The sequence below is a fragment of the Sporobolomyces salmoneus genome (assembly GCF_050403485.1).
Source record: "Sporobolomyces salmoneus JCM6883 DNA, S_salmoneus_JCM6883_v1_ctg9, whole genome shotgun sequence".
Taxonomy (NCBI): Eukaryota; Fungi; Basidiomycota; class Microbotryomycetes; order Sporidiobolales; family Sporidiobolaceae; genus Sporobolomyces; species Sporobolomyces salmoneus.
This window is the reverse complement of record NW_027481154.1, coordinates 67,979-83,755: the sequence shown is the minus strand read 5'-3', so window position 1 is coordinate 83,755 and position 15,777 is coordinate 67,979. Positions and strand designations below refer to the sequence as shown.

General features: G+C 50.6%; 6 protein-coding genes across 6 annotated transcripts; 3 read left to right on the top strand and 3 right to left on the bottom strand.

Annotated features, from left to right (window-relative positions):
• Positions 1–71: 71 nt before the first annotated feature.
• HER2 (glutamyl-tRNA(Gln) amidotransferase subunit HER2) lies at positions 72–2,169 on the top strand (the record flags this gene model as incomplete). The annotated part of the gene is made up of 9 exons (XM_076630256.1): positions 72–180; positions 243–374; positions 446–542; positions 606–761; positions 822–997; positions 1,063–1,220; positions 1,289–1,484; positions 1,554–1,680; positions 1,743–2,169. The coding sequence occupies 9 exons, from the start codon at positions 72–74 to the stop codon at positions 2,167–2,169; spliced, it is 1,578 nt and encodes a 525-aa protein (XP_076489648.1).
• Positions 2,170–2,531: 362 nt separating this feature from the next.
• On the top strand, positions 2,532–5,158 carry JCM6883_005133 (uncharacterized protein; the record flags this gene model as incomplete). The annotated part of the gene is made up of 6 exons (XM_076630255.1): positions 2,532–2,819; positions 2,892–3,217; positions 3,284–3,455; positions 3,513–3,905; positions 3,974–4,711; positions 4,781–5,158. 6 exons carry the CDS (start codon positions 2,532–2,534, stop codon positions 5,156–5,158), a joined length of 2,295 nt encoding a protein of 764 aa, XP_076489647.1.
• A 605-nt stretch (positions 5,159–5,763) lies between these two features.
• Positions 5,764–6,444, bottom strand: JCM6883_005132 (uncharacterized protein; the record flags this gene model as incomplete). The annotated part of the gene is made up of 4 exons (XM_076630254.1): positions 5,764–5,869; positions 5,955–6,142; positions 6,203–6,286; positions 6,349–6,444. 4 exons carry the CDS (start codon positions 6,442–6,444, stop codon positions 5,764–5,766), a joined length of 474 nt encoding a protein of 157 aa, XP_076489646.1.
• Positions 6,445–7,275: 831 nt separating this feature from the next.
• Positions 7,276–9,774, bottom strand: PDH1 (putative 2-methylcitrate dehydratase; the record flags this gene model as incomplete). The annotated part of the gene is made up of 12 exons (XM_076630253.1): positions 7,276–7,360; positions 7,461–7,576; positions 7,636–7,746; positions 7,818–7,897; positions 7,973–8,054; positions 8,115–8,224; positions 8,289–8,335; positions 8,400–8,939; positions 9,026–9,076; positions 9,136–9,314; positions 9,387–9,446; positions 9,559–9,774. 12 exons carry the CDS (start codon positions 9,772–9,774, stop codon positions 7,276–7,278), a joined length of 1,677 nt encoding a protein of 558 aa, XP_076489645.1.
• Positions 9,775–9,915: 141 nt separating this feature from the next.
• Positions 9,916–13,464, bottom strand: JCM6883_005130 (uncharacterized protein; the record flags this gene model as incomplete). The annotated part of the gene is made up of 6 exons (XM_076630252.1): positions 9,916–10,385; positions 10,453–10,690; positions 10,757–12,572; positions 12,637–12,789; positions 12,849–12,976; positions 13,039–13,464. The coding sequence occupies 6 exons, from the start codon at positions 13,462–13,464 to the stop codon at positions 9,916–9,918; spliced, it is 3,231 nt and encodes a 1,076-aa protein (XP_076489644.1).
• A 511-nt stretch (positions 13,465–13,975) lies between these two features.
• On the top strand, positions 13,976–15,317 carry JCM6883_005129 (NmrA/HSCARG family protein; the record flags this gene model as incomplete). The annotated part of the gene is made up of 7 exons (XM_076630251.1): positions 13,976–14,216; positions 14,287–14,495; positions 14,611–14,726; positions 14,795–14,942; positions 15,009–15,062; positions 15,112–15,154; positions 15,220–15,317. The coding sequence occupies 7 exons, from the start codon at positions 13,976–13,978 to the stop codon at positions 15,315–15,317; spliced, it is 909 nt and encodes a 302-aa protein (XP_076489643.1).
• Between the last annotated feature and the right edge of the window lie 460 nt (positions 15,318–15,777).

Here is a 15,777-nt window from a genome sequence, read left to right as displayed (position 1 = left end):
AAGTCGAGTTGGAGTTTGAACCATTCTTAATTAAACCTGCCTCACTCTACTTCAGTCACTGCTCGGACCGGATGGCTGCTACGAGTACAAGTCTACCAGCCCGGCTCGGAACCACTCTACAACGAGCTCAACGAATCAATCCACGTTTAAACGCCTTCACTCAGCTATCATCTCAATCTGGTCAGCCTCCCGCTTCTCCTCGTGGACCGTCGATCGTACGACTGATCAGCTCTGATCTACAGACCTCGAAACTCAATATGCACGAGTTGATAAGGGTAAAGGAAGACTCGATGGAAAATCAGTCGGAGTGAAAGATATGTTTGCTACCTCGGGAGACGGTTCGAGGACTACTTGCTCATCGAGAATGTTACAAGGTGAGTCACTTCGTCCTATTTGAGCTGGAAGAGTGTCGGATTATTGACTCGCGAGTGAGGAATGTCGAAAGATTACAAAAGTCCATTCGAAGCGACTGTAGTTCGGCAATTGAGGCAAGAAGGCGCTATCGTGATGGGTAAGACGAACATGGATGAATTTGGAATGGGGTGAGTCGACAGCGATGAGCTCTATCGCCGTCCTCGAGGCTAATTCGCGGTCGTTATTTTCAGTTCCGCGAATTTTCATTCCCATTTTGGACCGACCCTAAATCCATCCGGACCTCAAGATATCGACGGTACATTAGGAATGGGAGAATCCGAACAGAGGGTAGCGGGAGGAAGTTCGGGAGGGAGTGCGGCAGCCGTCGCAGCAGATCTTTGCGATTTGTGCGTTACGCCTCAGATTCTTCTCTCTGTTCGCCGCCTAATTCACTCGACCTCGTGCAGCGCTCTCGCGACAGATACAGGAGGATCAACTCGCTTACCGGCATCGTATTGCGGCGTTCTTGGGTTTAAGCCTTCTTACGGTTTACTGTCGCGGTTTGGCGTCGTCGCATACGCTAGTAGTCTCGACACCGTCGGTCTTATGAGCAAAGATGTCACAATACTTAGAGACATATTCGGTACGTCGCTGCCATTTCTTTCAGCGCGACTCGCTTCGATATTGAGCTTTTCCTCTCGTCTGCAGATATCCTCGATCAACATGATCCACGAGATCCTACTTCGATCCCAACTTTCGCTCGAGAAAGAGCCTCAACAGTCCACTCGGATCTAGAGAAGCGGATTGGAGAAGCATTGAACTCGAGCGAGAAGCCATTGAGTGGGATCAGAATCGGTGTCCCGGCTGTACGTTCTCTCTGTCTCCAAACGCGAACGTACTTAGATCTGATCACCTGTCGTGTGCTCTCTCACAGGATCTCTTCCCTACATCGCTCCTCGATCCTTCGCTACTGCCCTCAATCCGCTCCGCCCTCTCTCGCCTGAAAGATCTCGGAGCAACTCTCCATTCCGTTCGACTCAAAACTGCTCCGCTCGGCCTAAGCGCCTACTACGTATTGGCTAGTGCCGAAGCATCAAGTAATCTGGCGAGGTACGATGGGACTGAATATGGTCAGTCTGCGCTCTCGTTGAACATTGCAGTGTCGAATCTAAAGAGTCTAACTCTCGCTTCTTGTTCAGGCTTCCGAGCACCCGAAGACTCGTCAGAAGATGTCCGAACGCCTTTGTACGCAAAAACTCGAACCCTCGGATTCGGCGACGAAGTCAAGAAACGTTTACTGCTGGGCACTTTTGCCTTGAGCGCAGAGTGAGTGACCTCTTTCATTTACAGTCGAGCTCCTTCAACTGAGAACGACAATTGCGCGACAGAGCGTTCGACAACTATTACCTTCAAGCTCAACGAGTTCGCAAAATGATTCAGAACGAACTCGATTCCCTCTTCACCTCTTCGAACCCTCTACGGCAGTCCTCGTCAATATCGAAGGGAGCTGAAACTGTCGATTTCATCGTTCATCCCACGACGATCTCTCCTGCGCCTCTCCTGTCCTCCTTTACTTCGCCTCCTTCTCCCCGCGATTCATCACCGACGAGCACTTCGTCATCATACGTACAAGACTTGCTATCGCTACCGGCTTCTCTAGCAGGTCTACCAGCGATCTCAATTCCGGTTGGAAGAACACAAGGTGGAGACGCAGAGGGTTGGCCGGTTGGAATGACCTTGATGAGTCAGTGGGGTAACGATAGGAACGTTTTGGATGTTGCGAAGATTGTAGACCATGCTCTGCGGAAGTGTTAATGGGAGCCGCAGTCCTAAAGCAGTATTTCGATCTTTTGACCAACTTTGAAATCAGAGATTCGAGTTGCAGAGCGGAAAAGCGGAAGAAGTGGATGCAGCTTTCATAGATCTCAAGAAGCACATCAGGCTCAATGATCTCTTGCAAGAAAGTGCTTCGAAACGCACGAGAGACTCGAAATTCGATCGGGCACTGCCTTTCTCTGTTTCCTCTCACTCCACCTCACTCCACGAGCACGGGGCTCTCAGACAGATAGCTGATCGTACTCATAAGTGATCTGTGAGATCTCTTTCGCCTCTCGTTGGTCGTCAACAGCTTACCGACTCTTCATCATTAACTTCTCTCAACATCTAATAGGAACAACATGCGCGCTCTACTCTCCCTCCTTCTCATAGTACCGTTAGCGCTCAGAGCTATATGTGTTACTCCCGATCCGCCACCAGTCGCGTCGACCTCGACTTCCTACTCCCCTTCCGTCGCCCTCTCAATCGATCAACGCTCGGAAGAGTACATCGCCGCTTATCGACAAGCCGAACTGGAGTCCGACATCCTAGCTGCTGAAGAGGAGGAGGAGGAGGAGGAGGAAGGCTGGACTGCTCACGGATTGGGACTATCAGAAAAAGATACTGAAGAAGAGGAGGAGGAGTTCCAGGTACGAAATGCTTCACCAAGTAGCTCAATCCAGAGCATTGACGTGCAATTCTTCTTCTGGTATCTCGCACAGGAAGGTCAATTCGAAGGCGAAGAACTAGCTCCTCCTCCCCTCGAGTCAGAGGAGCCCGACTCCTTCGAACGACCCTCGACTTCGGCTACTGTTCGTTATCCGATTCTCGGAGACCCCCGAGGTGCCCTTGAAGCCGCTCTCAAGGAGCAGCACTCGGCTGAACGTGCTCGTCAACTTGCGAATGCTCTTACACGTATTCGTACTCGTCAAGGCTGGCCGGACAACGCTCAAGTTGAACGTTCAATCGCTAGGATCGAAGCCTGGCAGGATCTGATGCTCAGTGAACTCGAAGCTGCTGGGACTCTGCCAACTTTCGCTCGCTTATTGTACGTCTTCCCCATTGTCGATAATCCACTGAGAGAGAAGTGCTGACCCGCTTCTCATTTCGGCAGTACTCAACCGGCTCGACGTTACCTAGCTCCCGTCCTCTCTCAATACGCATGGCCGCCCCTTTACGCTCTATTCCGTAACGGTGAATATGAGACCGAACATCGATTTGGCGAAGGTCGCACTCTTTCTGAAAGGATCGTCGAACGAATGGGAGAATTGAACTCCGAGTCAATCGTAAGTTTGTATTCGGGTAGACCCTATCTAGAGGAGCTCTGACAGTTATGTGATCAGATCGGAAACCTCGACGTTTCTTATATCGCATTCCCAGGATCTTGCACCGGCAAGCACCCTGTTTCGAAGTATCTCTCGATTAAACAACGCTCAGCTGTCGAAAGGTTTCATTTTCGAGTCTATCGAGAAATCCTCCAGTATCCTCGCATTATCTTCATGAATGGTGGAGACGTCGAGCTCGATCTCGTTCAACCGCTCGTCGGAGAAGAAGTCTTCGAGATTGAGGAGGTCAATCTACCCTGTCGTATCACTAGTCTTCGCGCCTATCTCCGCCTCTCTTTCATCAGGCTACCTGGAGCTAGCCTCGAAGACTCGAGTTTGCTGATCCGTCGACGGCATCCCCAAGCTCTCGCCGCTTCTTGCAAACCTTCGTTGGTTACTCAGTTACGAGCGGTAAGCTCCGAGTCTACCACACGTCGCCGAAGGAGGGACTGACACATAGTTTGCTACCGGTCCATCAGGATGCCGCTTCGGAACTTCTTCGCGATCTAGCGGCTGGAGGCGAACGTTTACCCGCCAATGAAGCTTTCCTCGCAACCTTCGATCGACAAGATTCGGTATTCGTACCACCCGGGAGCACTGACGAACCTCTCGAACCTACTCGTGTCCCTATCGAATTCCGTCTTGCTCATCTCGCTCGTGTCGAAAGAGGAAGAGCGCAACCATGGACAATGCGACAGCTCCGTATCATCGACGACGCTGTAGCGGAGTGGGTTCGTGTCGTGGTCAATTGGGTTCCTGAACGTACTACCGATCTTCTCCCTTGCGCCAGTCATATCGTCGGATCACCTCTTCAAATGGCTCGCAACCGCTTGCTCGCTCTAGCAAGTGAGACTCGTCACCGGACCTATTCGATTCGTAGCAAGATTCGTTGGGAAGTCACCCTCACTCCTGAAGAAGAGGAGCACCACGCAAAAGCGAATCTGAGGAAAGCCAAGAGGGAAAGTGAGGCCGTGCTACACCCGGAGCGTCACGAACGCTGGAAGGAAGCTCGACGTGATCATAAACGAGACCGCACCGAAGCTGAGCGAATTCGAGCTCTCCAACAAGATCAAGCGAGTTATCAAAGGAGAAGGGAAGAAATGACCCCGGAGGAACGAGCTGGTCGACTAGAACAACAAAGTCAACGTTCGAACGTCCGCAATCTTGTCGTCGTGTCTCCTTTAGACTTTCTCACAAGCTTAAATTGTCCTCCTCAGGTGAGTTCTTTTCCATCTTCTGGCTGTCCTCCCGATTCGAGCTCACCCATTTTCGTCGGACTCGCTTAGCCGCTCGATCCATCGAACGCTGCTTCTCCCCCTTCTGTCGGCTCTAACTTTCTCGTTCCCGCCGTCGGTTCAACAAGCAATTCCGTTCCCTCCCCCTTCTTCCCTATCTTCCACTCTGGTTCCGGTATCGGTCTTCCGGGCTCCTCCAATGTCACCACCAGTAACTCCCCTTCATCCCTGAAACGTCCTCTTTCTAAAGGACCTTCTTCGAAATCGACAAAGAAGAAAAGTTCCAAACAGAAGAAATCCGAGGAGGAGGAGGAGGAGGTCATCACTACCGCTGTTCCACAATCGACTCGTTCTTCCGGGAAAGGGAAAGGGAAGGGGGTGGATAGATCTCCGGACTATGATCCTTCGATGCGTAAAAAGGGGTGGTAGATAATTACTCGGTTTGATACTTGTTTCGTTCTTTCTCAAACTGTACATAGGTTTCTGTCTCTTTTGGTTGTTGTTGTCAGCGTTTCTCTCGTGATTACCCGTACCTCGCAAATCACTTCTCTTTTGCAAATAGCAGATTCTTCACCAGTCACGAAGTCTTCAGCATCTCGAATTCTCGGCAAAGTCTCTCTCTTGCGAGCAATCACTTACAACTCCTTCCTTAGCAGAGCAGCTTATCAAGCATGAGTTCGACCGAACGGTCACAGTCTGACATCGAGAGGTCCCAGGTGAGAGAGAAGCTCGACGACTTGAGTGGTTGAAGCTCAAGTTTAATCGGGGATGAAGCTCAAAGTTCGCTTTCGAGCTTTTCACTGGCTTCCGAATCAGTACTCCTCTCGACGTGAGAGCTCGCTGTAGAGCACTCTCTATAGGCTACCGGGAGAAAGCTACTGCTGATTGGTGTACAAATTTCAGAAACCGAGAAACGAGAAACGAGAAACGAGAAACGAGAAAACAAACAACAAACAGTGAGGAAAGTAACGAATTTCCCCTATCTCAAGCGCTTTTCACCTTGTTGCTCTTGTCGAAGACTATCAATCGATCTATTACCAGGGTACTTCACCGAGTTCCTTGAGGCGCGCGATTTTGGCCGCACGAGTTTTGGGTAAGGTGCTTTTCCTGTTGATGATCTTGTTGCAGTTGCTGATCTCGCTGCAACACGTAATGAACGAAGCGTCAGCGTGTAGAACAACAAGTTGGGAGAAAGTAAGGCTGAGGAGGTGTCGACTAAGCTTACATCCTGATAGCTTTCTCCTCCTCACTTTCCTTCCTTCCACGAAGAGACTGAGTCAAAGCCCATTGACGGTTTGAATTCTTCTGTTTGCCAGAGAGGGGAACCTTGGCGGAAAGGAGAGGGTGAGAAGAAGCAGAGATGAGAGGTTTCGAAGCTTGAGCATCGAGGGCAGCAAGAGCGGCACGAGTAGCCTACTCAACTCGAAGTGCATGTTAGCTTTTGCATCGAGTATGGAAGGCATGAGAGCTCACCGAGAGGGTTTCAGCGTGGAAATCAGTACGAGAGGTAGTACCGTTGAGCATTCCGATCCAGATGCGACGGACGTTCGCCCAACGCTGTCAGAAACGTGTTGATTCAGCTGAGGTCTCCTCGGGGGTACAGAAGAAGGCAGACTCACTTTCTTGGCGAGTACTTTCCCATCTTTGACTTCGTAGAGGAAGACTACTCCTTTGTCTTCGGCGAGGAAAGAGACTTTGTTGTCGGAGGTAGACATTTTGAGAGTTCGAGTTTGAGTTGAGTTTGTGTCCTGTCGAAGAGAGAGGATGGAGAGAAAGAGGAGAAGCGAGGAGACGCGATGTCAATCGAAGAGGAGAAGAAGTGAGAGGGAAGAGGCAGTGGGGAGTGTTCGGAGGAGTCAGTAGTGGACTGAGGAGACTCAGGAGTAACTCTAGATGACTCACGAAAGCTTGAACAAAGAGGAGGATCGAAGTGAGTGGGAGGAAAGAAAGAAAGAGAGGAAGAGAGGGAGATCTCTAGTCGCATCTGAAAGTGAGTCACTCTGACTCGTTTTCGACCTCTTCTCTTCCTCTTCTTCTCGTTGTTGGACCCCTGGTTAGCTCTTCGATTACTCTAACCTTCCCGTAATCGATAGAAGACACCTCGTTACTCCCGGTGGGAAAAGCTTCCCTCTACTTCTCCTTTCTCCTTGCTTCTTCGTCTGTTCGCTATCAATACGGTACCTTAGCATGCGGTGTACTCTGTCGAAGGTCCAGCTGAGAACGTAAGCATCGGCTGAGTAGAAAGAGCGTCGCGAAATCAACATTTTCACCTCCTCGCGATTCCTTTCTTGCTTTCAAGGTTCTCTCGACTTCATCCCTTACTATGAATTTATCCCGAAGATAGACCGCTTCGACCTAATGGAAGCTCAACGAACGTTTGCAAGTATCAGTATCCTTTTAACTGGGGTTTTCCGAATGCGCTTTGATTTTCGCTTTCCTCTCCAAATGCTTACTCGCTCCGCCCAAGCTCTGCTACCTCTACATTGCTACCTCTACATGGGGACTGATTCGGTAATTGCATTGGGAGACTGTATTCTGTCTTCATTCTACTCTGACGTAACGAAAAGGTCGGTAAACTCTGCAACACCCATTTGTTCGAGAGTTGATTGATCCCCGACGAGCTTCATAATTCTAAAAGAAATGCAGGAAAGAGATCAATCAAAGGCTCGGCTGTATACGAGGGTGGAGGAGACACAATCGCGAAACGGTTTAAGAGGAAGAGAAAACTTACTCGTCTGCCTTTTCCTTCGAGAAAAATTGAGTTAAGTGACGAATGAACTTCTGGTTCAACAATGGGGTACCTTCCTCACGCCTTTCCCGGTGGCCGACAGGTACAGGCACGAGAACCTGCAGAAGAACGTGAGATCAGTGAAAGTTGTCGCGAAGTCGAAAAATCGAAGACTTACCTCGTCCATAACAGTTCCATCGTTGAGGGTGACGGTGAGGGCGTTAGAGATGTATCGCTTCTCAGGATCGTGGTAGTCGACAGTGAATTGCTTGTCTTCGACACATTGAATCTGCGAAACAGAGGAAGCGTAAGTCAGGCAAAGCTCTTCTTTCTCCGACTTTTACGGATCATCCGACTCACCTTGGCACGAAGTTCATCGATACGAGGATCAGCAGCGACCTTGTCCGAGTAATCCTCCGTCGTCAATCGACCGAAAATGACTATTCACTCGGAAAATCGTTCGTCAACTTCGCATTCCTCGACGACGCAAGAGGGAAACGAGAAAGATGACTCACGAGGTACGGCAACCATGTATTGAATAGTGTGATCACGATCAGCAAAGTTGTGAAGAGGTCCAGATTTGTCAATGATTCGAATCTGTGGAAACTCAACGTCTTCAGTCTCGTACTTCGAAACAGATAGAGCGCGAGAACTCACGGCAGCTTCTTGAGTACGGATCTTGACGTGTTTGATGTCGTCGGAAGATTTACCGGCATCCTTGAGTTGCTTGTGAATGATGTGAGCGGCTTCGGCGGCCGTTTGAGCGTCTGTGACGTCCTCCGAACTCCCAGTCAGTCGAGTAACGACGACTGTGAGACACTGGAGACTCACGGAATTCAGCAGGGAAAGAGATCTTGAAGAGAACATTCTCCATGATGCTGCGAACGAAACCTCGAAACCGTCAGCTCGATTCACTCCACAACTGACGAAGAGGAAGCGCACTAGGAGCCATAAGGACGTTGGAATTTGAATTCGTTACCCTTGAAGAGTACATCGTAGAAACCCCAAGTCTTCGCCGTGAGCACCGTCGGAATTCCCATTTGACCCCTCTTGACTTGTAAAGCCAAATGAACCGCCCTCATACAAGCGTCACCCGCCGACCAAGATTTCCTCGAACCAGTATTCGGGGCGTGACGGAAAGTTCGAAGAGATTGACCATCGACGAAAACTTGAGAAACGACATCGACGGTTTGATCCCGAGTCAATCCCAACATTTTTGAGACGACGGCGGCCGAGGCGAGTTTGACGAGAACGACGTGGTCGAGTCCGACTCGGTTGAACGAGTTCTCGAGCGCCATACATCCTTGGATCTCGTGAGCCTTGATCATCGCTTCGAGGACGTCCTTCATCTTGAGAGGTTCACCAGTTCGGGACAAGTAATCAGCGACGGCGAGGATAGCTCCCAAGTTGTCGGAAGGGTGTCCCCATTCAGCAGCGAGGAAACCTGAGCATTCACCAAAACCGTGAGATTCTGAGTTTCCGCTGAAATTTCGTCAAACTCACAACTGTTCGCAGGGAAAACGAGTCAGTGAAAGCCGACGAAGATGCTACAGTCTGATAGTACTCACTCGTTGAAGTCGAGCCATCGGATTTGAGTTCCAATAGCGAAAGCACCTCGACTATCGACAAAACCGGGAATCAGCTTGATAACTTCTCTCACAAAATCTCCTAGACTTACACGGGATCCATTTGGAAAGGAGTACCAGGAACCTTTGTACCATTCGGAACGACGGTACCAGGAACGATCGGTTCCATGAGTGCTTTACATTCGGGAGAAACCCTCAACCCTTCGAGTCCACATCCGATCGTATCGATCAAACAGAGACGCGCGGTCGAGTAGGCTACATCGGAGTCAATCTATGAAACTCGCGCAGCGGTTAGGCCTGAGAGATGGGAAAGGGAGACTAGGGAGGAGGAAGCGAGACTCGCCTTGTAGTTGTGAACGTAGTCGGCAATGTCTTGAATGACCTTGTCCGATTCAGGTCGGACCTATCAACACATATAATCCAGTCAGTCATCGTCGGGAGATGTTGTGTCGAATTACCGGAACTCGTGGGGGAGGAGAAAGCGCGGGAAGAGAGAGGGAGTAGGGAGAACGTACGGTAGATTCACCCATTCCGTGAGAGTTTCGTACTTGACCCATTTTACTGAGGAGAGGAGAAGAAGCGGAGGAAGGGAGGGAAGGACGGGAAAGAGGGGAAGTCGACGACGACGAAGAAGGGGAAGTCTTGCGGAGAGAGTTTGAAGCGATAGAGATTGAACGACGAGAGCTAACCGACGTGAAGGTACGTTGAGCAGTCGAGCGCAGGGATAGCATCGGATGAGAGAAAGTCGCCGAAAGAATGAGGAAGGAAAGAGAGAATCGAAGAGTGCGAAATTGTGCGAAACTCTCCGACCTCGATTACTTTGCCCATGACAAGAATACTGCTTTGAATGAAATTACGACTAAACGAATGAACTACAACTGAACAGACAAAGAACTCGTATTGGTCCCAGCTCTTCCTCTTCTCCCTCCCCCTCCGATCGAAGCGAGTAAAACTTCCGGCGAAGTTTTCTTCGTTCTCCTTTTCGACGGACTATGTTCAGATCCACCATTCGTCGTCGCACTACTACCCATCGTGAACATACTCGAAGAGCCCGTTCCTCCACCTCTCATACTCGAAAGTGAAGGAGTTTGAGATTGTCTCGCACTCCTCAAACCCATCGAAGGAGATCCTCCTCCTCCGTTACCTCCGCTAAGAGAAGACTGCAGATCGGCTAGGGAGGGAGTACGCATCGAACCGGGTCCACGAGAAGGTGGCGACGTCGTTGCCGTATGAGTCGAAGCGTTGGAAACGAGACGAGTTGAACTTCCGAGAGGTAATTGTAAAATCGATCGAGAGGGACCATTCACGCCTCCGTTTGAGTAAGGGGAGGCGAAAGAAGATGCTGTCCGGACGAAGGAACGAGAATCAGGGACAGTCACGTCGTAAGGAAAGAGTTAGAAGCGACTCACATCTCGTTCGCGAGGCCAGTTGAGGAGTCCAATTTGCTCCCATCAGCGCAGCTAAGCTCGTCCGATCGAGCCCAGTCGCAGCTTGGAGAGCGTCGGAGAAAGCGAGTGCACCGATTACGGTTTGAGCATCGAGTATTGTCGAGCCGGAACGAAGGGTAGACCGAGAAGCGAAAGAAGTCTGAGCGTGATGAGAAATTCCGAAAGCCGGCAGCACGGAAGGCTTTGTCGAGTCTATAGCCTATCACATGCGACACCATGTGTCAGTCTCGCTCTTTTGTGGAGTTTCGAAAGTTCGCACACTCACATCTTGACCAATCCTCTCCACTTCCCTCACTCTCCACGTCTTTCCAATCTCCCTGATCGTCCCCGCAACCATCTCCCTCGTCGCCTGCATCCTCTCGTTACTCGTTTCCCTCCCTCCACTTCCTTTACTCCATTCCTCCGCCTCCCGATCCAAAGCGAGTAACATCGGAACTCCTTCGAGCAACGCCGTGGTCGATCCGAGTCGATGACACGCTTCTAGGAGATACCGAATCGATGAGTAATCGAATAGAGCGGCGGGACCGCAAGGAGAACTCGAGTGGAAGGAAGTGTTAATCGTGGGAGGTCGGGAAGAATTCGTAGAGTCGACCGACATTCCTCGGAGGGAACGTTGAGATCGAACTCGAGCCAATGGGTGAGATTGATCGGCTGTTGTAGGTCGAGAGGAGGAGGAAGACGAAGCGGGAGAGGCAAGGTTCGGAGAAGTCGCGAGATGGAAACAGGTTGAATGGAGTGATCGCCAGAAGCTCGAGAGTTCAGGAGGGAGAGTAGATCTACATTCGAGGGATTTGTAGTCGAGTTCGGTCTCGAGGTAGACGACAACTGCTCGAACGTATTCGGAGCGAAGGATTGAGTCGCCGACGGTGAGGAGGAACAGAGATTTCTCGAACGTTCTCGGGGAAACTCGATTCCGTTGTCCGCTTGAGGTCGATTGTTGTGGATTCAAGTTCGTTCGGTCACCAACGACGATCGAAGGTCTTGAATACTGTTGCAAAGACGGAAGTTCCTTCTTCCCTCGTACCGTGAAGACGTCGTCCTCTCCATGCGCTGAACTCGATGCAGTTGCCCCAAGGTTGAGTCCATTCGTTGTCGTAACCGGCGGAGGTAGGTAAGATCGATCCGGACTCGACGTTGTCCCGTTCTGCCGCACCGTCATTTCCGATACTTCTTTCCGTCTTTCCTCGAGCACTCTCGGTCGTTCGTGCTCGGTTCTCGAGCTTCCATCAACCGTTCCCTCGCTTCTATGAGCTTCTTCCAACAGTAATCTCATCGCCACAACCAATTTCGTCGCTGCCGTGACTTTCTCTTCTCCCCCTCCTTCCTCCAGTCTCAACGTTTTAATGAGATCGACAACGTCCGAAACGAGGTCGTCCAATTGATCCGCATAGTAAATCTTGCTCGCGAGGGCCGAAATCGTCGACAAGATCGGTCTCGTCAATAAATCTTGATCTCTTTCCACATCAATGTCATGTCGTTCCGTCGAGAACGCTTGATCCGTGGGAGGACCACTAGTCGTGGCGGGGGTAGATCGTGAATTCGGGTTTGTTGGAGAAGGAGGAGGTTTTGATCGATTCGGGGACGAGGACGAAACTTTCGCTCTTCGAATCAAGAGCTCTCCTAACGTATTAAGGACCCCTCCGACTCCTAGTCCGTGCAAGTGAGTCTTGCCGCGCAGGAGAGTCGCGAGAACGTAGAGTAAAGTGACGCTCTTGTGAGAAGCTTCGGTATCGTTGATTTCCCGAACCTGATCGACCCACCATTGCAGAACTCCGGGTCGATAAGACGGCGCGGAAGCTGATAGGAGGGAAGAAGCGAGCCATTCGACGAAAGGTTGTGAATTGCCGTGCCAGAGCTCGCCGGATCGATGTCGATTCAAGAAAGTCGAGAGGGACGAATGAAGTGAGATGAGCTGGGAAGAGTCGGAGAGACGGGCGATGAGACGGAGTGTAGGGACGGCGATCGAGGCGAGGTCGTGCGGGGATGGAGGCGACGAAGGGGAGGAGATCGAAGGAGGTTTGCGGTTCGATAGTGAAGGCGACAATCTTGATGTCCCGGTTTCGGCGTCACTCGTGTTGAACCTATGAATGAGCGCTATCGTCAACGTCACACGTATGACTATCGTGAGTGAGGAGAGAAACGCACAGCTTTTTGAGATCTTGAGGAGGAGTAGGATAGCAATTCGCGACGAGGGCCAGTGCAATATATTCGATTTGTAGCTCAAAATCGTTTGCTGTCTGATATAGGATATCTGATCTTGCGGCGGCTTCGAGTGCTTTCAGGGCTACTGAACGAGATCTGTTGAATCGAAGGTCGAGTGAGTTTTCCGTCCATTCTCGAAATGACGCAATACTCACGATTCTGCTTCGGTTCCTTGTAGCTGTGCTAGATCCGAGATGAATGATAGACACCGCAAGTACTGCTTCCCGAATCCCTCCTGCAAACCGAAGAAAGGGGGACTGAGCAGAGTAGCAACCGTTCCAAACTACAAGGTCACGCTCATCAGCTTCGTCACAGTCTCACCCGTACTGAGAGCCAATCACTCACAAGGGAAGCGCCTTTCGCTTCAAGCTCCGGATCTCTCTTCTTCGATCCATCCGTTCCAATGCTCAAAGCCAATTCCGCCGCTTTCAACGCCTCCTCCGCAACGGCTTTAACCAATTCCCCTGCCGTATCTTTCCCACTCTCTCCACACTCGATAAGCAGTCCTCTGATGATATCCAAAGTTACTGCGAGATCTTGACGAGCTTTCGTTCCATTTCCACCATGTTTATCTTTCGTCGCTCGTTCGAGGAGGACGTTGATCACTTTCGGGAGTTTCTTCGGTCGATTGACGGCGTAGAACGAGAGTTTACCGAGTCCGTTCGAGACGGGAGAGGGGAGAGGTTCGGAAGAGGGAGAGGAAGAGGAAGGTGCGGGCGGATAACATTCTTTGATCAGGACTAGGTGATTCGATTTGGGAATCAATCCCATCCTGTCTTATCGGTAGGGTCGTCGAGTTTCGAGAGAGGTGAGAGAGTGAGTTAATGTGATCGAGATGAAAGAGGATGATGACACCGCGAGGGAGTCGAGGGGTATCGAGGTCGCAGGGTGAATCCGCTTTGTTCGTAGAGTCGAAGCGTACAGCTGCGAGTGAATAGCGATCGAGAAGAGCGGAGAAAGATCAGAAAGCCGGCGAACTTGAGAAAGACTATTTTTTGGTAATTCTGCTGAATGCTTGATACCGTTCCGACTACTATCACTTACTAGATGAGCGTACAGCAAGGGCCTGCGGGAAGCGTCTCTCGAGGAGGCGGAATTTCTCCCCACTCGGAGCCTGTCGCGATATCGCTGTCTCCTTCTCTCTTTCTTCCGCCTTGCTCTGCCAACCCCGATCTCTGACAGTAGCAGCACACTGCCAGCCTCGATCACCCACACGACACGAAGACAACCACTCCCTGTCACTCAACTGTACTCGTCATCGATTTCAAGACTGATCAACAGCATGTCTTCCTCGCCTGCTCAACTACTCTTGGTCGGAGCGAGCGGTAAGCAGGGTGGAGCGACTCTCAACGCCCTCCTCGCAGCCGGCCACCCTCCCCCGGCAATCACCTGTCTCACTAGAAACGTCGATTCTCCCGCCGCCCAAAAAATCAAAGAGAAAGGTTGTCAACTCGTCAAGGGTAGTTTGACCGATATCCCTTCGTTGAAAGAAGCACTCAAGGGAAAAGATGCGGCGTTTTTGGGTGAGTCTGCCCGAAAAGAGTTTCGACGAGTTTCGCAGGATTAATCGCAGTATCTTCGCCTTGTTTCTAGTGACGGTGATTCCCGAGAAAGGACAACCAGTCGAAGAAGAACAAGGACGCAATTTCATCTCCGCCGCTTCGGCTACCAACCTCCCTTATCTCGTCTTCACTTCCGTCGCTTCCGCTTCTCCTTCGTGCGGAATCCCTCACTTTGAGTCGAAAGCGAGGATTGAAGAGTCCCTCAAAGATTCTGGTATCAAACATTCGATCTTACGTCCTGTTCGTTTCAACTGTCTTCTCCTCTCCCGAAAAGGCGTTCTTTCGTTTCCTCCCTTCAAATGGAGTTCGTTCACTGACGTTCGATTGCCCCCGCTGATCGTAAACGCGTGAATAGGTCGCTTTCTTCGATAACTGGCCGAAGCAGAGTGGAGTGGCTCAAATGATGGCGTTGGGTTTGTTCGATGCCGCTTTGAAAGGGAAACCTTTGCAAATGGTTTCTTGCGATGACATGTCAGTACTGCTCTCGATCTCACTCTTTCTTGACACGGTCTGAGTGTTTCTGTGTGCATGTTTGACAGCGGTCACTTCGCAGCTCAAGCTTTACTCAATCCCGACAAGTTCTCCGGACGTACGATCGATCTCGCCGGTGATGAACTCACGATGGAACAAGCTCGTCAGATCTATGCGGAAGTCCACGGAGGCTGGCTTCCTACGATGAAAGCCTGGGTAAGTACAACCTATGACTCTTCAAGTTTGAGCATTCCTCACTGATTCTTATCCTTCTTTCCGTAGATTCCCGGAGTTGCTCTGTTGGCTTTGCCGTATGATCTGAGGATGATGTTCTATGTGAGTCGAACGATTTGATCCAGGAGTTTAACTGTCCTGTCGCTAACAGATGTACGGTTCCTGGACCTCTCTCCGCCGATCACAGTGGTTCCGTGAGTCCACTGATCTTCCCTCTAGAACACTCGAAGAAAGCTCACTGACTTCGCTCCATCGACAGACAACGAGGGATACAAAGTCTCAATCCCAAGCGTCAAATCTGAACATCCCGCTCTTCTCACTCTCGAAGATTGGTTACGCAAGAAAGACGACGAGTAATCTCCCACAACCGCTTTTGACTTGACCGACTTGAAACGTTCATAGTTTTCTCGCCTGATTCTGATATCCTAGACCCGACTCTTTCTACTTTCCTGTACTTTGTTGTTCTCTCGCCTCGTCTTAATCTGTCTCCTGTCTGTTCATTCTCTCTCCTGTCTCTACTGATCCTTGTCGCCCTTCCCTTCGTCTGATGTCAACTCGAGCTCTGTTTCCTAACAACCTGACTCAACCCGAAAGAGAGGGCGTTTGCTAAAGAATCGGTCCGAGCGGGAAACTAGGAGGTCGTCGGTGACTTCCAACGAACAGAGAGATTGCAGAAATAGTGTCTATGATAGGAAAGATTCCGAAAACACCTTGAGAGAGTAAAAACAGCGAAGAAAGACCGATCACAAACGAATCGAATCAAAACTCCGACGAAGACAGATCATACAGAGACACTCCCGATTCCTCTTGCGTGTAC